At 50.7% G+C, this 19,731-nt stretch overlaps 10 protein-coding genes across 10 annotated transcripts in view; 8 read left to right on the top strand and 2 right to left on the bottom strand.

The window, feature by feature from the left end:
• VTN49DRAFT_2606 (uncharacterized protein) overlaps window positions 1–242 on the bottom strand; it is a gene marked incomplete at both ends in the record, with an annotated part of 1,402 nt that extends 1,160 nt beyond the window's left edge. The window contains one exon of the mRNA XM_069410350.1: window positions 64–242. Within this exon, the coding sequence (XP_069269164.1) occupies window positions 64–242 (179 nt within the window). The remainder of the gene's footprint in view (window positions 1–63) is intronic.
• A 2,594-nt stretch (window positions 243–2,836) lies between these two features.
• On the top strand, window positions 2,837–4,394 carry VTN49DRAFT_2605 (uncharacterized protein; the record flags this gene model as incomplete). Its single annotated transcript, XM_069410349.1, has 10 exons — window positions 2,837–2,917; window positions 2,973–3,004; window positions 3,075–3,160; window positions 3,213–3,374; window positions 3,431–3,453; window positions 3,520–3,557; window positions 3,617–3,757; window positions 3,815–4,064; window positions 4,130–4,299; window positions 4,361–4,394. 10 exons carry the CDS (start codon window positions 2,837–2,839, stop codon window positions 4,392–4,394), a joined length of 1,017 nt encoding a protein of 338 aa, XP_069269163.1.
• Window positions 4,395–4,732: 338 nt separating this feature from the next.
• On the top strand, window positions 4,733–5,038 carry VTN49DRAFT_2604 (uncharacterized protein; the record flags this gene model as incomplete). The annotated part of the gene is made up of 1 exon (XM_069410348.1): window positions 4,733–5,038. The coding sequence occupies one exon, from the start codon at window positions 4,733–4,735 to the stop codon at window positions 5,036–5,038; it is 306 nt and encodes a 101-aa protein (XP_069269162.1).
• Window positions 5,039–5,084: 46 nt separating this feature from the next.
• VTN49DRAFT_2603 (uncharacterized protein) lies at window positions 5,085–7,209 on the bottom strand (the record flags this gene model as incomplete). Its single annotated transcript, XM_069410347.1, has 5 exons — window positions 5,085–5,332; window positions 5,385–5,858; window positions 5,909–6,677; window positions 6,745–6,824; window positions 6,891–7,209. 5 exons carry the CDS (start codon window positions 7,207–7,209, stop codon window positions 5,085–5,087), a joined length of 1,890 nt encoding a protein of 629 aa, XP_069269161.1.
• A 340-nt stretch (window positions 7,210–7,549) lies between these two features.
• Window positions 7,550–8,380, top strand: VTN49DRAFT_2602 (uncharacterized protein; the record flags this gene model as incomplete). Its single annotated transcript, XM_069410346.1, has 1 exon — window positions 7,550–8,380. The coding sequence occupies one exon, from the start codon at window positions 7,550–7,552 to the stop codon at window positions 8,378–8,380; it is 831 nt and encodes a 276-aa protein (XP_069269160.1).
• A 249-nt stretch (window positions 8,381–8,629) lies between these two features.
• VTN49DRAFT_2601 (uncharacterized protein) lies at window positions 8,630–9,364 on the top strand (the record flags this gene model as incomplete). Its single annotated transcript, XM_069410345.1, has 1 exon — window positions 8,630–9,364. One exon carries the CDS (start codon window positions 8,630–8,632, stop codon window positions 9,362–9,364), a length of 735 nt encoding a protein of 244 aa, XP_069269159.1.
• An 884-nt stretch (window positions 9,365–10,248) lies between these two features.
• On the top strand, window positions 10,249–11,299 carry VTN49DRAFT_2600 (uncharacterized protein; the record flags this gene model as incomplete). Its single annotated transcript, XM_069410344.1, has 2 exons — window positions 10,249–10,909; window positions 10,974–11,299. The coding sequence occupies 2 exons, from the start codon at window positions 10,249–10,251 to the stop codon at window positions 11,297–11,299; spliced, it is 987 nt and encodes a 328-aa protein (XP_069269158.1).
• Window positions 11,300–12,269: 970 nt separating this feature from the next.
• VTN49DRAFT_2599 (uncharacterized protein) lies at window positions 12,270–12,485 on the top strand (the record flags this gene model as incomplete). Its single annotated transcript, XM_069410341.1, has 1 exon — window positions 12,270–12,485. One exon carries the CDS (start codon window positions 12,270–12,272, stop codon window positions 12,483–12,485), a length of 216 nt encoding a protein of 71 aa, XP_069269157.1.
• Window positions 12,486–13,200: 715 nt separating this feature from the next.
• VTN49DRAFT_2598 (uncharacterized protein) lies at window positions 13,201–15,758 on the top strand (the record flags this gene model as incomplete). Its single annotated transcript, XM_069410340.1, has 4 exons — window positions 13,201–13,601; window positions 13,664–14,499; window positions 14,553–15,149; window positions 15,205–15,758. 4 exons carry the CDS (start codon window positions 13,201–13,203, stop codon window positions 15,756–15,758), a joined length of 2,388 nt encoding a protein of 795 aa, XP_069269156.1.
• A 1,270-nt stretch (window positions 15,759–17,028) lies between these two features.
• Window positions 17,029–18,962, top strand: VTN49DRAFT_2597 (uncharacterized protein; the record flags this gene model as incomplete). Its single annotated transcript, XM_069410339.1, has 6 exons — window positions 17,029–17,292; window positions 17,345–17,673; window positions 17,730–18,570; window positions 18,626–18,744; window positions 18,805–18,888; window positions 18,938–18,962. 6 exons carry the CDS (start codon window positions 17,029–17,031, stop codon window positions 18,960–18,962), a joined length of 1,662 nt encoding a protein of 553 aa, XP_069269155.1.
• Between the last annotated feature and the right edge of the window lie 769 nt (window positions 18,963–19,731).

Raw genomic sequence — 19,731 nt, 5'->3', positions numbered from 1 at the left:
CGTGGCTGATAGTATCTGGTGGCAGCTTTCTGGAAGCAGTTCGCCATGGGCTCAACTTTGTACCACCACTCCTTGCTGTTGGATCGCTTCCGTTCGCCATCCTCGCGTGGATCAGATACCTTAAGAAACTGCTGGATCTGTTCGAACCGCACTCGGCTCATGTACTGGGAGGGCAGGTGTGATGGCACTTTTCCGTCATGCCTCCAAAGGTCTTCGACAGATGTAATATGGTGAACGCCCATGTGGATCAATATTCCAACGAACACCTTGTTCTCTGCGGGCGACGCCGGGTGCTAGGCTCTTGCGTGAGGGAATAGGTCACCTCCGGCCAGCTTCCTTGCCGCGCACGCATTCGTGTTTCGACTCATTGCTTCAAACAGGCTATCCGGAAGAAAAAAGAGAGAATAGCGCATAAGGATTGCGGGGATCCAGGCCACCGGGTAACCGCAGTTTGGGCTCTCGTTCCTGAAGTTGCAAGGGTGTGAATCTCTCTCGGACAGTATATTGCCATGGATGATAAGGGGCCCAACCCTGGAATGCTGGCATGGAGAGACAAAATCACGGATGACATGTGTGAGGCATCGGAGACTGGAAGCCGGCCATAAGGTAAGTAAGGATTACTTGTTTCATTTCCTGAAATTCGTTTCCAATTTCCACGACCACACTTGATGTCTTCCGTTGGGAGGTAGGAGCGTATGCGTAGATTCTACGACTGGTGCATGAGTATTCACTAGAGAGACTAGCCACACTACTGGACACTGGACACGACTTCTGTAGGGAGGTGGAAAAAAGAAAGGAAGGAAGGGACTTGTAGATATCGTTTCAAACTGTGGGTCACATGATCGCTCATGGCCTCGCTTAGGTCCTGTTGACTCCAGCAAGCCTAAAAAGGATCCTCACGTGGCAATATGTGCCCTAAATGCAGGGTCTATTAGTGTTACTGTTACAGGGTCTCACCCACAGATGGTTGACCGTCGCGATGAACTCGAACTCATATGCTTGGGCCCTGCCAGATATATGGAGCTAGAAGCTGTAGTGGTGTGGTACTGATTAGAATGAGAGCGACCACACGCAGCGGGCGGCTCAGTTTGAATGAGATCGATGTGGCACTGGTGAACGACAAATGCTGTTGATTACCTCTAGGTAGGCGGTACGCACTTGCGCAGACCGCTGAGAGACAGGAAGCACAGTCACAGACACACAAGTGCGCACATCAGACAACCTTGATGGTTGATAGGCACTGACAGAACGTGCGAGTGATTGGTTCCTTGTGCGAGATTGAACAGCTTAACGACAGCGACGACATGCGAATTGGAGTGGCCAGTGAATGGAGATCGACATCGGCGACAAAGTTCGCTTATTAGGTCCGTCATCAGGATTGAACAGCAGGACAAGTACGATTATTTAGTAGCTTCTGGCAAGTTGAAAACTGTTTCCGGTGTTGTGACTTGTCTACTCTTTCTTCCAATCTGGCCTCATTGAAACTAGTAATACTAGAGGAAGTCCAAGAACGCGTGCTGTGACCTGTTTTTTGAGGGCCCGGTTCTGCAAAAGTCAGAGAGCAACAGGCGCACGGGGCTTTTTTCCGATGGGGTGAGATATTCTGATACATCTGCCAATTCTTCCTTGATTTCTGCTAGAGACGATTTGCATCGTAAGAGTCCGACGCTTGTACTCTGCAGGCATTGAGAAACGTAACTCGCAGCGAAATCAAGCAAAACAGAAATGTTTCCTAATATATTTGTTGACACGCAGCGCGATCTACAAGTTGGGCTAGTTAATATCGGTGACAATATCTTTCAATTTCCAACGTGCGGTTTGTTTCTATGCCTTGAATCATAGAATCACAAGTCGTTCAGGAGACTATTAGGTATTCATCCTAAGGTGGTCGAAACTCACAAATTAAAGATCATTTACATTGAAAACACATTTCAATAGCTACCAGTCTTGACCTGCACAAGTCAGATTATGACTAGTCGAGGTCAACGCATTGACGTCCCAGCGCAATCGTTTTCAAACAAAATCAAGGATCTTCATCAGACAGGCAAATACGAGCTCTTTGACCACATTCATGCATGAGTATTGGAAGAAATCCGCATGCCGCTACGGAGTAGACAATCCGTTTACACCTGACGCGGGTTAGACCAGTCTTCTACCGGAGCCATCACTTGACAAAACCGGAGATTCGAGTCGCCACGGGGATAGTCAATATTATACAGCAATCGGCCAACTAGCCTTGGAGCTTGGACCCTTTGACAGTTGCTTCAGTCATATTAAGGGTATAGTCTCCGGGGCGGGCCGCCGGGGAAGAAGGGTAGTGGTCCGCCGGGCATCGCTGATTGGCAGATAAAGTGATGTGCGAAGGAACGTGCATGGATAACGAGCGACCAATCCAGGCCCAACCAGTCCGGCCACTCAATACGGGCTGATAACGCTTCAAGCAGTTGGCTTGCTCAAGCGAACAGTCGCGCTAGTTGGATTTTCACACAGCTCGCAATCTCACAGAAGGACATTTAACTATATGACAGGTCACCTGCTCACCATGTGCCCTAACGGGTTACCATTTTGGTAAAGGTGCATAAATCTTGTCGGAATGCGTGGACCCTTGATGCTTGTCCACTTGCGAACATATTAATACCGAGCTAGGGTCCCGGACCCTGGTCATAGAAGATCAAGTTCCAAAGGCCTAGTCGGGTATTGCGACCAGCCCTTCGGTATTTCGTGCGAAACGATCCTGCATTGAGACACGAACTTCATTCCCATACATTTTAGGGTTTCGAACGCGTGATCAATTGTTTGTTTATCCTCCAGGTAACCTACGGAAAATTATTCCACCATGACGGAAACGGCTGTTCAGGAGCAGATAACCACCGCCATCACAAACATTGGCCCGGCCGATGTGGAAGTGGACACCTCCGTACGATATCCATTGCGGTGAATCAAAGCGCTACTACTTACTAGGGCTGCAACAGTATGAGAATGACTCTACTTATGGCGATGAACTGTACGTGGTGTGTTGTCGTGGTGTCCTGGACCATAGAAACGTAACTCACACGTGGTTTTTCGACATACAGATCGTCATACAGCGCGTCGTTGACTTCGTCCGTTCTTGAATATCGCCATGAGAACGGTCGTCGCTATCATAAATACCGTGATGGGGGTAGGATCTCACCTCTTTTACCGAAGATCCGTGGGCTGATCATCATTGCTAGCGTATCTGCTTCCCAATGATGAATCGGAAAATGACCGCCTGGACATGGTGCATGAGATGTTTCTCCTGTTGTTGCACGGAAAACTATATCTTGCGCCGATCAAGAACCCGCAACGGGTGATGGACCTTGCGACTGGGACAGGTCTCTGGGCCATTGATTTTGGTAAGCGTACTCGCCGGGTTTGGCCGACTCAGGATATGGATGCTGACTCACTATAGCGGACCAACACCCCCCGGCTGAGGTAAAGAGAATAACTGGGAACAATTCCAGATGGAGAGAATGCTGAGATCGAGCTTGATTGTTCCAGGTGATTGGCTGTGATTTGAGCCCGATCCAGCCGACTTTGTCAGTCAGCTCTAGGAATTCGTATCTACCTCTGATCTTTCGACTGACGTGCTTGGCAGGGTTCCTCCGAATCTGAAGTTCCTGGTGGATGACCTCACCTCTGACTGGGAGTATGAAAGCAACCCGTTTGACTTCATCCACGCGCGGTATCTGTGCTTCTCGTTCAAGGACATTGGGAAGTTGGTCAAGCAGTGCTATCGGTATATCATCAGAGCCATTTTCCTCTTTCCTTTTCTTGATCCTCTAACGACAAATAGATCAGTCAAACCCGGCGGCTGGGTGGAATTCCAAGATTGGGATGCTTACCCCATCTCCCAAGACGGCAGCCTCAGCGGCACTGATCTCGAAAAGTACTACAACGAAGTCTACGGCGCGTTCGAGAAGACTGGCGTCGAGGTCCGTCCCGGCATCAAGTTGGAGCAGTGGTTCAAGGACGCCGGCTTCGTGAATATCCAGGTGGAGAAATTCGTGATTCCCTACGGCGTCTGGCCAAAGGATGCCCGTCTTGTTAGTTCTCCTCTTTTGATTCTAAGGGTATCGAATCATAGTTCCGTGCTGACCTCTTGGAACAGAAGAAAGTGGGCGCATGGGCCCAGATCCAGGCAGAAGCGAGTGGTTATGAGTCAGTAGCCATGGCCGTCTTGACGCGGTTCGAGAACTGGAAAAAGGAGGAAGTCCAAATTCTCGCCAACAAGGCCAGCGCCGACGCCCGAAGGCGGGACATTCATATGATGTTCAACTTGTGAGTATCCAAAGCAACCCCTACTACTTGATTTGGAACTAATCTCGAATGACCTCCGCAGCTATGTTGTCTACGGCCAGCGTCCTGAGAAATGACCAAGGAAAATTCTGGAATACGACAAGTCGTGATAAAGTAAAGTTTTAAAATTAGGAAGCTGTGATGATTTCCCAAAACAGATGTACATAGCAGTGCGAAGACCGGCGAAACCCGAATCAATCCGACGACCAATTTGTAAATCAGAACTATCTACTGTCTTGAATAGTACTGAGGAGTATCTCCGCGGGGATGATATGAGAAGGAGCCATAAAGACCACGGAGCTCTCTTGTACTTCGGTCTAATGATGAACCATCCACATCAATCTGATTCAATCGATTCAAGCCGTATATAGTGTACACAGCACACGGAACACAATGCGCCTGAATAGCAGGCTCAATGCTTCACCGTGTCCTCTCTGTCTTGCCATTTCTTCCCCTTCCTTCTGCAAGCAATGGCGATCAAGGACACATGCCCACGACATTAGAAGAACCTAGAGCAACAGCGTATGAGACCCGCAGGCGGGACTGGACTGATACATACAACAACCACAACAAGAGGTCAACAACGAGGCCGCATCTGAACCGTCATGGAAGGCTTCCCAGCGTAACACTCCAGATTCGACGAAATGAGGAAGAAAAGAAACGTAAGAAAAGACATCGAGAGAATGGCAAGATTGCAGGCAAGTCAGATCTCAAAACATGACGGGAGAGAAGAGATGTATGGGAGGAAAGGAGCGCAGCCTATGGAATTACAGGCCAGGCGGGCCGCCCAGACCGGCACTCATGCTTTGCAACCGAGCCGCCAGTTGTGGGTACTTCTGCTGAACCTCCAGTTGCGTGCGGGTCGCTTCGGCGTACGAGATGGCGTTGATAACTTCACCTTCCGTGCGGGACAGCTCGGCTGCACGCTCAAAGTACTTGAGCGCCTCCGCGACCTTGCCCTGTTGCAGCAGGAGCTGGGCCATCGTGCCGACGGCAATGTCGGAGTCAGGGTCGACTAATCAAACCGTTAGTGGACATGTTTGCCATGCATGCTGGAGGTGACTTACTGATCAAAGCTTTGTGGCAGAGGGATTCCGCCTCTTTGAAATCTTGCTTCCATTGAAACACGGCAAGGGCCTTGTTGATCAACGGCAGCACGTTGATTCCCATAGGCTTAGTCTGCTTCTCCATCTCCATTGCCTTGTCGAACTTCTCAATTGCCTCCTGGAAGTTTTGCTGGTCGAGATACAGCTCTCCAAAGTAGTTGTAAACCTCCGGCACGTCTTCAAAATTCTTCACCGACCGCCGGAAGGTAGCCATGGCCGACGCAACCGAACCCATCTTGTACTGCGTCACACCCAGCTGGATGTGAGAGTAGATGAAGCTGCGGTCGAGGTCAATGGACTTTTGGTAGTCTTTGGCCGCTTCGGCGAACTCGCCGAGGATAAAGTGCAGCTGGGCCCGGTGATAGTAGATGTCCGGATCGTCCTTGTTCTGTGCAATAGCCAACTCGAAATCATCGGCCGCGGCATCCTTGTTTCCTGCATTATGGTTAGCGTCTCAGAAGCATTTCCGAGAAGGTCCATCATACCGAGCTCCAAATGCAAACTGGCGCGCTTGATGTAGCTCTGGACTAGTGAAGGCTTCACCTCAATGCTTTTGTTGAGGTCCGCTAGCGCGGCTTGCGCGTCACCCTGAAGATATGTGAAGGTTGCGCGCATGTTCAGCGCATCACCTTCCAAGTCACCCAGGTCGCCCAGCTCCAGAGCCTTGGAGAAGGCTTGCGACGCTTCCTCGTAGCCGTCCGCTGTCTTCTTCTGAAGGGCGAGGTAACCCTTTCGAAGCTGTCCCTTGCCAGTCTCCTCATCCAAGTCATCTACATCCAGACCCTCCGGCAACGGCTTGGGCCGGAAGCTCTGCAGGTAGTTGGTGACAAAGGTGGCACTAGGAAGCTTCTTGCCCTTGGCCGCCATGATTTCCTTGGCCTTCTTCTCGGCGACCTTCTTCAGCAGTCGCTCGAGAGCATTTCGACTGGATTCTTTGGAGAAGCCGTCGATGATGCAGCTCGCAGTGAAGTCCAGCAGAGCCTCGCTGTATTTCCCAAGATGTTCATAGGCGACAGCACGTCGATTGAGGGCCTTGACATACTCGCTGTCCATGGAAAGTGCTGCCGTGGTGTCCTCAACGACCTTCTCCCACTGAGAGAGGACATTGTAGCATGCCGCGCGATTCGAATAGTAAACCGGGTCCGGCTTGCAAAGAATGGCTTTCCCGTACAGCTCGATAGCCCGGTTGTAGTCTTTGGATCCGTACGCATCGTTGCCGGCGGCCTTGAGCTTTGCGGCGTATGCCTTGCGCGTCTGTTCCGGAGGGGCAATTCATGATTAAAATCCTGAGTAGCGGATCGCGAAGAACGCATCGACTCACCTCTTCCGACAACAATTTGACCGACTCCTCATCTACCTCAGGCAACCCCTCTGGCTCCTCTGCTTTCTTGGATTCGGCGGCTACGGCGCACGATCGCGGTTAGATGCTATTTCTGATGACATCGCCACAGCCCAATGCTGACTTACCCGCAGCGGCTGCCTGTTCTTCCCTGGCTTTCCTTTCCTCTTCCGCCCTCTTCTTTTCCAATCGGCGTTCCTTCTTGCTCTTCTTCTTGGGCGCAGGGGCCTGTGCCGGTTTGCTCGTGTCGGAGAGGTAATAGACCACTCCAGCGCTGGTGACGACTACGGCGACGCCAGCTATTGTGTAGACCAGAGCCTTGTTCTCCGAAACCCATTTCGAGATGCGATCCCACACCGAATCGGACGAGGACGCAGGGACCGACGATTTGTCGAGAATCACATTCTTCGTGGGTTGAAGGGACGGAACGGGCGGCACGGAGGACATTTTTGCCAGTAGGTTCACGCGGAGTGACTCGCGCCAGTCAATGGCAAGGGCCCAGATGAAGGTCTACAGAGAAAACCAAGAGGACCAGCGCGCAAGCCCAGCCAGACCTCGAGGACGGACGAGCGTTGATTATGGGGAGATCTTGTTGCTGTTGTTTTGCCGATGGTTTCGCTGAAAAATCCAGATGAATCAGTAGACTGGGGACTGGGCCCAAGCTTGGCTATCGACCAATCAGAGTGCTCCGCTTGTTCCCTCCTACGCTCTAACCAGCTTCGCCAGGGATACATTTTGCCGATTCCGAAATCTCAAGATAACTCAGTGAACTGAGCTTTCATAGGACATGGCCTCCTATTTTTCTCTTCCCGGCGCAGTGGACGCGCAATTCCAAATTGTCTCCTCTCTTCGCTTCGATCCCGAGCTGCCCGAGATCGTTGCACAATACGCGCTACAGCACTATCCCCAACCGCAGAATTCGCCGTATTATCTGCTCAGCTATCACAGAGATCGGCTCTTGGAGGCCGCGGAGGAATTTCAATGGGATCAGGCAGTGGCATTGCTTCGCAGAGATGTCGAGTCATTCGCCGACTCCCTGGACAAGTACATTCCGGACCGATCCAAGCCTTGGAGACTGCGGATTGTCGTTGATATTGACGGCAATCTTGCAGTGGACGTCCAGCCCGCGGCGGCCGAGGGAGCTCGGTCACTGTTACTTCCGTCCATCAGGCCATCAATTATTGTCTCACCATGGCGCCTTTACATTGATCCTCAAAGAACACATCCGTCCGCGTTCACAACACACAAAACCACGGCTCGGAACATCTACACAGCAGCGCGCGAACGAGTTGGAATTACGTCTCCACAAGACCCAATCGAGGTTCTACTTATAAATCCGCAAGGGGAAGTTATGGAAGGAAGCATTACCACTCCATACTTCCGACGCCGGTCCCAATGGGCTAATCGTACTGGGCATGATTGGGTAACACCACCGCTAAGTAGCGGCGGCAATGCCGGCACAACGCGACGCTATGCGCTGGAATATGGCTTCTGCGTAGAGCAAGTCGTCCGGCTAGAGGATCTCGTAAATGGCGAACAATGCTGGTTGAGCAATGCTGTCCGAGGCTTCATTCCAGCCACAGTAGTCCTCACATTGCCAGGAGAGGGAGACGAATAAAAATGCAATAAATTCTAATGCTGGATAGCTTCTGGCCCAATTCGAGGTCTCTTAACTCCGTACTTCGACCGAGCTGAGATCACAATGACTGTAGGAAACGTATATCACGTGACTTATCCCCGCATCAAGTCCGAAACGGGTTAGTGAGCTTCTAGTGCAAGATCTCGAAAAAGCTGTTCCCTGATCACCACCTCACGAGACTCACGAATTGCACCCGGAAGAGCCCTGTCCCACGATGAAATTACCATCATGAAGGTCTTCGAGAACAACTCGAGCTATGAATATTCCTTTCCTGCCGTCTCCCTCGCTTACTTCCTCCGCTACCCGAATCCCTACTCTCGTCATGTCCTGACTTCCGACGTGATTGAGCGCTATGTCGACCCAAAGACAAAGCGCTTGCACACAACCAGGCTACATCTGAAAAGATCCAAGATTCCATCGGCATTGCTGAAGCTATTGCCCAAGGGCATCGGCGGCCCGGACAATTCAGGTCAGAGTTACATCCTGGAAACGACGGTGGTCGATCCCCAGGAAGGATGGATGAAGACCGAGTCTCGAAACATGGAGTGGACGGGTATTCTGAGTGTGATTGAGCGACAGTATTATCAACGGCAGCATTGCCCGGATGCAGCGGGCAATGGGGGCGAGGAACGGACCAGCGTCCGCACCACCGTCACCTTCATGTCCCGGTTCGGCCAAGGCAGGTTCCTTAAGGGCAAGGCCGGCGAGGTTGCCTCAGCATCGGCGGACACTGCCATTGAGGCACCTCGGCAGGGACTATTTTCGTCGCTTTCTACGGCTGGCGTGCAGCGCACCATCGAGCTGATTGGCGTGACGCGGACACGGGATGCCATTGCCCGGAGCAAGCAGGGCATGAACGTTGTCCTTGAACGGCTACGACATGGCGGAATTGTCGGTGTTCTCGAAGGTATGCGGCGGGATCGCGAAGCCGCAATGATGGGTGGCGACAACACTTTGCGGTGACACCAATTGCCCGGAAGAAACTTTCCTTTCAACGACATTCTCCTCTCGTCTCTGCTTTTGTTGCATTAGCATGGCGTTCTGGTTTTGTGGTTTTCGCTTCGCGGGGGTGGCCCTCGCCAATTGTTTTTGTCACACGATTTGATGGATCATGGACAGGAGTGATTGGGAGTTGAAGCAGGGATTCATGTACAATAAATGACAGCCATGTGACTCGGCTATGTGTCTCCGAGAGAGTCAGCACTATGAGAAATCATGTACATTAGCCTAAACTTCACTTGATCATGCCAATGCATTGTTGGATTGTAATCTTCGTCATTGAATCGCTGCAATTGGATCGAATGCGATCAAATCGTCAGCAGGAGGCTACTTATTAAGTATTAGAGTCCTACTGGAGGTACGCCATGCTGCGGCCGCCAGCAAATATGCGATTGACTGCTTACTTCATGGAAGCGACTAGCATTCTCCATGCATAGGCCAGTTGACGATGAGCAGCTTTTTTCACGGAATGGATTAAACTTTCTCCGATCCGAACACAGCCGCCGTCCCCATGGTCCATTGACTTTTCCGCCTCTCTAGCAAGGGACCATTCACGAATGCAGGGAAGAGTCCCTGGCCAGGTCCAGAGAGTGGACAGATAGTAGGAATAAACCTACCGGAATAAGTACGACTCTTAATATATTGGGTGTAGCATACTTCATCATCATATTAATTTGCAGGGCATGACGTTGACCAATGCTTGGCATGTGATCAATGCTTGTCCCACGCTCCACCTGTTCCTCTCCCACTCATCCCGTTGAAACATTTTTGTTTCTGCTCTGTCAGCAAGCCCGAAACGAGTCCGGGTTTGATAATGGGATGAGAACCGCAGCTGGCGGACAGAGAGAATGTTTTCTTCGGCATTGACCGCTTTTATCCGCCGAGCATTGTGGTTCACCTTCACCTCAATACTCGTCCTCATCTCTGTGCTTCCGGTGAACCAGGCCTCGACGTTTCCCTGTGATTTCTGGGACGAAACATGCCTGGATGGTCTAGCACAAGTATCTACGCGCATCAAGTTTGAACCGCTGTTTCCGAAACCTATCGAGCTGTTCTATGGTTATGATGCATATCCGCCATCAATCCGCAAGAACCCAAAACACAGTCACAACTCGGAGCAGTATTACGAAGACACCGTCGACGAGAATGATAAGAAGGACCTTCTCATCAAGCTGAGTTACTGGCTAGGCTACGACAGGGATCGAGTCCTCGCTTCCTGGACCCCGAATGTGACTAATCCGGGAAACTGGACCACGGAAGTCGCTCTCCGTGTTGGCAATCTCACGGCATATACGGGCGGTGGGAACCATGGCTGTGATAACGTCTGGGGGCTGACATGCTCGGTCGGTCTGAAGAATTATCTGCGGCAGTCGCTGTACGATCTGAGCAACTCAAAGCGGAGCTACGAGTCCCCGTTGGAGGCGGTTATGGACCAGATGAAATGGACATCGGCGATGGTGCCGGGATGTCCGTCATCTTTTTTCGAAATGGGATATACCCCAGTTCGTGGTACGTTTAGAGTTCTGTTCGGGTGAGAATATGGCAAGGAACAAGACTAATCTTGAAAACACAGCGTTTGTCCAGGAAAATGACTACAATGGAAGCATCGTGGTCGAGCAACCGGGTGATTATTTAGATCCCTGGAAAACATGGTATCTCCATAATACTACCGCACGTGAGCAAGCAGTTCAGGTAGCGGTTGTTATCATCTCTCGCTCTCCCAGCCCCGGCAGTGCACCGCCTTCAAGCAAGGACGATATCCATGTCGAGCTGGCCTGCGTACGAGCCCCCAAGCATCGTACGCCAATGAGCGTTCTGACAGCTCTGGTTGATGCGGCAGAGAAGGCCAGGTCAATTTTGGAAGCGAGCGTGGAACAAAGTAACGAAAGTGTTGAATGATACTTTGATGGAGGCTTTGATTTCCCAGCCATCGGCTATATTATGTTTCCGTGATACCCCATTCGCTACGACTACTTGCCTTCAAATGTACATACTTGGCAACGAAACACTGCAAGACAGTGTGGTTTGTTTTGAAAACCGGTCTTGATAAGTAGGAATCTGCAAGGGTCGCGATGTCCATTTGACAGGGACATGATAATTCTTCATATTGATCCTTTGATTTCCTTTCCAAGACGACCGGCTAGTCTCACATCATTGCCTGTTATTCACTACTAGGTTATGTGGCCACGGACGAGCGCGTCCCCAACTACGACCGCTTTTCCAGGCAACAGTCCCACGAAGACAATCATACTAAGTTACTGTTTCAATACACCGACCTCGGCGATGCGGCGGTCGAATGGATGGTTCATTACCACTTTCATTTTCATTGTCGTCCTCCTAATTGAGAACCTCTGCCTCATTGCAAGGATCAGGTAGAGGCCGATGACTATGAGCATGGATTCGCGACTGAGCTTGGTTCGTACCCAGCCGATGATGGCTTTCTTGATGAGATAAAGGTCTCTAACATACACTGGATACAGCCACCGCGAAACCAGCAATCCGGCTCCACCGAAAACGCTTCTCAAACGCTCTTCATGTCGATGCAAACGGCACCTTGTTCCCAGTCTTCGGCGATCATAAGCCCCGTTACGTGGAATCACCGTCCCCCGGAATCGACCAGGCGTAGGAATCACTTCTCTCCGGACGATATATTCGACTCTTCCCAGAAGAAGTGGCCACCCTGAACCAGGACTTTTTCTTTCCCGCCGCTAAGGAACCTCCCCGGACATGGTACAGATAATAGTACTACTCATAGTGGTACAGATCAGATCCTCATGGAGGGGTACTATGGAGGACCTAATATGCTGCACACTTTGCATGCATCAATGCCATCCGCCAGCACATCGATTTCGAGTACTACCGCGACAATATGTGGTTGTCGCCTAGGTATCAACATACGCGTATTGACCACTACATCGACCAGCTGCGTCAGGCCGCTCTGTGGCATGGAGACATGACGCCCGTCACGCTGAAGACGGTTTGGTTGGATAACTTTGGATGGGCTGTTTTAGGGCAGACTGAACGTTTGCATACGTTCCGAGACGGCGAGGCACTACGACGCTGGGGTGCTCAGCAGGGGAGATGAGCTGGGAAGGTCATGATCCACGGATGATGTTGCTGTATATTACTCCGTACCTTAAATGTCACTTAGATCTCACCTCAGGCCCTAAAAGTTACAGGAAGTTACGGGTTCGGACAGACTTCGGAGCTTCGGATGAAGGTCAAATCTTGGCATTCCAATTACCCGTAAGTCACGTGAATATGCGAAATTGCGCACCAATCACAGAGCACTCTGAGCTTCCGCCGCGGCATTTTCGGGCTCTGATTGGGCGACGGCAAGTTATGACCACTTTTCAACCTTCCTTCGATCATGAGAATCACCAGAACATACAGCGGTCTTCCAGTGCTCTTTTCTCCAGCAGCATCGCTGGGACTGCTGTTCCTTTTCATCTTTCGCCAGTTTCTCGCCTTTCCCGGCGGACAGAAACAGTGCTAGAAGTCTCCATTGCTCTCCCCACCCTGTGGTTCGCTGTGGGGAGAGCTCCTCTGATTGGTTGCAGCCGGGGGTGTCCAACCCGTCATTGACGGCTCCTCGTCCTCCGTTGGGCTGGACAGCATATCTGTATCGTAGTGATTTTTAAATTCCAGGAATCCAAGAATAACCGCCTGTTCGACGGAAAACCGAGAGGCCACTCCTTTTCCCCGTTGTATGGGACGTCCCCAGCGAATGTCGCATGCTCCGCGACAGCATCGCTCTTTGCCGTCACCTCTGATCCGGAGAATCAGCCGTGGTCCCCGCGATGGCCGCCGCCTTCGACGATGAAGATTTGTCGCTCTCCTTGTCCCCTTCTCCCCACGATCCCGCCCGCCAGGACGACGCACCGGCGCAGGATGGCGACCAGCCTGCCACCGTGCCCGTGCCGCCACCGCCGCCGCATGCCAACCAACACCGCAACTCTGCGCAGGTGCAGTCACCTGCCACGGTGCGCGACATGCAGCGCAAGGACCAGTACAAGACTATCAAGGTGCTGGGAGAAGGGTCGTTCGGAAAGGTGAAGCTGGCTATCCACCAGCCGAGCGGTCGCCAGGTCGCACTGAAGTGCATTTCGCGACGGAAATTGCTATCCCGCGACATGGTCGGTCGCGTCGATCGGGAAATCCAGTATCTGCAGTTACTGCGACACCCGCATATTATCAAACTGTGCGTTTGCGCCTCGAGTATTTGTGGTGGTACGTTTGGGGCTGACTTGGGACGTGTTCCAGGTATACGGTGATATCTACGAAATCGGAGATTATCATGGTGCTAGAATACGCCGAGCGCGAGCTCTTCGACTACTTGGTCAAGGGTGGGAGGTGTAACGAAGACGAAGCTCGCAAGTTTTTCCAGCAAATCATCTGCGCGGTGGAGTACTGCCACCGTCATAAAATCGTTCATAGGGACTTGAAGCCAGAGAACCTTCTCATTGACAGCGACAAAAACGTGAAGATCACTGATTTTGGGCTCAGTAACATCATGACTGATGGCAACTTTCTCAAGACCAGCTGCGGCAGCCCCAACTACGCCGCTCCAGAAGTCATCAAGGGGAAGCTGTACGCAGGTCCGGAAGTCGACGTCTGGAGTTGTGGCGTGATTCTGTATGTTTTACTTGTCGGCCGTCTCCCATTCGACGACGATTACATTCCAAATCTGTTCAAGAAGATTGCTGCCGGGAACTTCCACATGCCTTCGTACATCTCGTCGGGAGCGCGACGGCTCATCAAAGCAATGCTGCAAGTTGACCCCATGCAGCGTATCACCATCCCCGAAATCAGGCAGGACCCGTGGTTCCTGAAGGATCTGCCAAAGTATCTGCAGCCGCCGCCAGAAGACTTTTTCGATGCGGGCCTAAACCCGAACAAGGCAGTGGATCCGCACAGGATTGCTCCTGGTAGGCCCATTTCCGTACAGGAGAAGGTCCATAACATTGCAGTGTCGAAGCTTGAACGGAGCATGGGCTATCGAAAGGAGGAAATCGAAGAGACATTACGCAAGCCGGAACCAAGTGCTATCAAAGATGCCTTCTTCATCATTGCTGAAAATGAGATGATGCAAACGAACTGTACGCGACCTTGAATTCCCCCCCGATTTATGGTGAGGCTAACATCACAATAGCCCCAGATAGCCTAGAAGTCTCGTCACCACCATCGTCGCCACCTTCTATGGATCAGCCCAGCTTCCCGCCATCAACAGCTCCGCAAACGACTCATTCTGACGAAGCTGCCGTCACTGGAACACAACGGCCGGCAGAGGCGCCACTCCCTGCAGCCCAGCATACCGTCCCCTGGAAAACTAAGCAACCTGTAGAACGAGTCAGTCATATCAGAATCCTCCCCACTAGCCTCCCGTGGGTCCATGAACAGATCATGGAGCAACGCGAACGACAGCAAGCCCAGCCGCAGGAGGGAGATTCTGCGCCTTCTAGTGTGGATACGTCTCTAGATAGCCCGGACACATTGTCGGAGCGAACGCCAGAGCAGCAGGCTGCTACTGCGCGGTCGCTCAAACCCCACGCGCGCAGTGTCGTGGACCTAGAAAAGCTGCGACTCGAGCCTCCAGAATCCTTCGGCCAGTCATCTGGCCCGCCAAAGAAGTCGCGGAAATGGCAATTCGGCATTCGGTCACGAAACGAACCCCATGAAGCGATGCTCTGTTTGTACAAAGCGATTGCCGCACAAGGCGGTGTTTGGGAGATCATTCCTGCGGGGTCAGGTAAGTCAACCTTTTTCTCCGGTACCGGGTTGGGATCTGACAATTTCCTTCACAGACGGAGAAGGCAACTCTACTCCGCCTTCAGACCAGCCCAAACCATTGCAAAGTAAATATTCTGATCTGCCATCGGATTACTACATCCCACGCGACCCGTGGTTCATTCGCGCCCGATTGTTGAAAGAAGGCGTCACCGCACCAGGGGTCACGATGAGCGCTCACAGCAGCCGCAGTGACTTCGGCGACTTGCGCCGACGGGTCAACCTGATGAATGCGTCCCTAAGCGCTGAGGACAAAGCGGCTATCGCGGCGGCAGTGCAAGGCACTTCAGCCGAGGGCAGCCCATCGTCGGCACCTGATAACATACCACCAATGCGCTTCTCATACGGCGTCTGGGTCTTCATCGACATCCAACTCTACCAGATCGAAGCCAACAACTACATGGTCGACTTCAAGTGCGACGGGTATCAGAACGTCATCCGCGCCGACGGCGACGGTGAATGGCGGCCCATCAGCAAACGGTACAAGAACAACCCCAAGGAGGTTACCAGCCCGTATCCGTATCTCGATGTTGCATCAGATTTGATCGCACAGCTGGCTGTTGCTTCATAGTCGTGCGGGATACTATTTGTGTCTGATCTTTTATGATATAGCTATGATGAACTGACTCGCGCTGTGCTTGATGTACTTATGCATCTGTAATCTGCTGATGAATATCATTGTATGAATGACGATGACAGATCGCACTTTGCTCCCTGCTACATCTCATCTCATCTTTTGGTTATTTTTTATTTTTCATGTCAGATTCAACATTTATGCAATACTATAGTCTCGTTGACGAATGCGCCAAGTAGAGATAGTACTTTGAAATCCCGCGAACGATGTGAAAGATCAGATTGTTGGATGTCTCTGAATCTCGATAAGACAGAACGTCAGTTACGCCAGTTGGCCATTAACCTTTGGGTAGCGCTGAAGTGCGGGGATGCCGGGGAAACAAGTGGGCGTTCCGGCGCTAACAGCGCCAAGAGAGTGGTTGGCTAAAACCAGATAGGCAAATACGGTAATTCTGTATGAGGTACTCTATTGTCATCTACCCAGTACCTCCTCCCGTCTGTACACGATTCAAAGAACTCAATGTATTTCTTAGCATATGGGATTGTATTCGATACTCGTCTGCTTTCACATGCATTTGATATCTGCTAGGAGTTTTGTAAACAACATCGCTTCTAGTTGCACCTGGTGTTGTCCAGAAGTACTTCGCCTGGATTTTCCTGACACACGCTAACCCCTGCTCAAAAACGTCAACATCGTCGACTTCGCGTGATATCACGCAATCGAGAGACCTCGCTTGCACAGCAGCTCAGATCGTTTTGCGGAGTGTGAAGCATGAACGCTATGAACTAAATTAGAAAAGATCTGATCATCGCCAAGGCAAGAGTTGTCGGAATATTTTTCAGAGAGCTGTAAATACCGGTCAATTCATGTGAAAACGACAGTTGGAACAACGAACGGTGAGATTTGATTCGATGGGATAATGTCAAGAGCGCACTTGTCATGGTGATTGATCCGATCCACAGTTCGCGGTAGTACTCTGGAGCCCTAAGTCAGTTTGTTCTTTTTTCTCTTCCTTCGATGACTCGCTTCCCACGCCGCCAAATTGCTAGTTTACGACATGGCTAGCTACAATTCATCAGATTTAAGCTCGTTGACACAATTCGCTTTAATGATGAGGCTTGCCGCGCATGCCGATGCGGAAAAAGTCGCTGTCAGTTCCAGAACAGCAGAAGAATTATGCAGTTTCCGGTATATATATGTATTTATAGGCATGTTGTCGGCGCTCATTTTGTCAGATCGGATACGCTGAATCGACTCATCTCTGAAGATGGCAACTCCAAACACAAAGGTTTTAGACCCAGAGCAACAGGATTATAGCTCAGACAACAGCAGCCAAAAGAATCATGGCCGTAAATCAACAAAGGAGATTATCTTGGAGATCATTCGCGGTCATCAAAGATCTGATGAAGCGACATTTGATATGACAGAGGATATCCGTCACTACAAACCCATTGACAGCTACGAGGGTATTCATCGATGGGATCCGGATTTTCAATGGGAGGAATGGGAGGAGAAAAAGATTGTCCGCAAAGTGAGTCCTCTACATCCACTGAACTCTGAGATCGTAAGCTGAAACTAGGTAGATTGATCTTCGCATTTGCAGCTTCGCATGTCTGACCTTCTTTGCGTTGAACCTGGACAGAGGAAACATTGTGCAGGCAGTCTCTGACACTATGCTCGAAGATTTGGGTTTGAATACCAATGACTACAACACAGGTCAAACCATCTTTTTCGTGTGCTTCTTGCTGGCCGAGCTGCCTTCCCAATTGATCTCCAAGAAGTTAGGTCCAGACCGCTGGATTCCGATTCAGATGGTCTGCTGGAGTTTGATTGCTGCGTGTCAGGCGTTCCTGACTGGGCGCTCGTCTTTCTTTGCATGCCGTGCTCTGCTTGGCTTGTTCGAAGGTGGATTGTAAGTGCAATTTGCACCTGTCCTTGATTTGGTATAAATCTAACTGTGAGAATCAGTATTCCCGACACTGTTCTTTTCCTTTCCTACTGGTACACGTCGAAAGAACTTCCTCTTCGGCTGAGCTGTTTCTGGATAACATACGAAACAACGTACATCATCAGCGCGTTGCTTGCATATGGCTTCTTGCATATCAAATTAGACCCGAATTTCGGGAGCTGGCGGTACCTCTTCGCCTTTGATGGCCTGATCACGGGTGTTATTGGCATCTTTGCGGCATTCTATATGCCCGCTTCGCCAACTCAAACTGCCGGATTCTTTCGAGGGAAGAAAGGCTGGTTCAATGAGCGAGAGGAGAAAATCATGGTCAATCGGATCCTCCGTGATGATCCCAGCAAGGGTACCATGCACAACCGGCAGGCAATCTCGTTCAAGCTATTCCTTGAAACCCTCTGGGACTATGACATGTGGCCGATCTACGCCCTCGGTCTGGTGTGGCTGATTCCAAACCATCCCGCATCCAGCTACATCACGCTTCAACTTCGATCACTTGGCTTCAGCACCTTCCAGACCAATCTCCTCACGATTCCAGCGTACGTCATTTTCATTATCAATCTGGCCATTTTCACCTGGTTGTCGGAGCGGATCAATCAGCGGTTCCTCCTCGGCGTGGTCGCGGAAATTTGGAACTTGGCGTTCCTCTTTCCTCTCGAGTTCTTGCCAGCCGATGCGAATCCATGGATTCGTTATGTGATGCTCATTTTCTTAATTGGAAGTCCGTACCTGCATGCTGCCGTGGTGGCTATGACCTCGCGTAATGCAGGATCAGTGCGTACACGAACGGTTGCTTCTGCACTGTACAATATGATGTGCCAATTATCGAATATCGCCTCTAACAATGTGGGTACTCTTTGGCTTGATGTCTCGTGAGCTGTATTGACAATTGGAAATGCAGATTTACCGCGAGGATGACAAGCCTCTCTACAGGAGGGGAAACAAAATCCTGATCGGCATTGCTTGTCTGAGCATTGTATTGTTCCTCTTTGCAAAACTATACTACGAGCTGAAGAACCAGTATGCCTTTGAGTGTGCCCTGGTGACTAAATTACATGAATCGCTGACATGACATTGCAGAGCCCGAGCGCGCAAATGGGATGCCATGTCTAGTGAAGAGCGTGCTGAGTATTTGGCGAAGTACAAAGACGCTGGGAACAAAAGGTAAGATGCGGAAGTCCTGGAGTCATATGCATCATCTCACCGTTGATAGACTTGATTTCCGGTTCGTGACATAGGCAACCTACAAGGCATCGAGAAGGACACGATCAAATTGCTTCAGAAGACAATATAGTATAGATACCTAGGAATGATTGCTCGTGTTACGCTGCTGTCGGCAATATATTATGAATCACCTATCGTTATTTCAGTCGGAATTTGGACTTATACGGCAGCATGCCTGGACATTTCTTTCAACGGATAAACTAACTTCAGTAGAGGCATGTTGGGTGAGCATGTTTGTGTTCGATGAATTTCAAAGGAGTTGTTTGCGAAATGAGAATTCGAGTTTAGATGCAAGTCCTTGAAGGCGTAGGAGTACCTAGGGACGGAGAGTTTGCGAAGGATACCAATTCATCTTTAACTATCTTTCAGAAAATATGAGAAAAGACGAGAAAAGTTCACGGAAACCACTATACGGAGGTATACTTATGTTATTGTGTTCACGTCCTATGCATCAACACATCATGGTTCTGTAGGTGTCTCGACTCTGGGCGGCTGGGAGGAGACAGACTGAGTTACGATAAAGTAAGTTACCTTCCTATTAAAGTTAGATTCAATAAGCTCTGACCAGTCATGGATGACTTACCCGAGTATTGATTGGACACACGCTTTGAGCTCAGTACCTGCGTGTCGACTACATCCAACTCCAACTCAGGACCCCAAAGAAGGGGGGTGCTCTCCCGCATTGTCATAGAGAACGAAATTACTTTATTTGACAGTCTCAGGCATGATTACCTCTCCAATCTCGCGTCAGGTACCTGAATTGATTAATTGACCTACGTTAAT

Source organism: Thermomyces lanuginosus, assembly GCF_041956635.1.
Source record: "Thermomyces lanuginosus strain ATCC 200065 unplaced genomic scaffold VTN49scaffold_27, whole genome shotgun sequence".
Taxonomy (NCBI): Eukaryota; Fungi; Ascomycota; class Eurotiomycetes; order Eurotiales; family Trichocomaceae; genus Thermomyces; species Thermomyces lanuginosus.
Note: the sequence above shows the minus strand (reverse complement) of the source record. Positions and strands in the feature narration are given on the sequence as shown.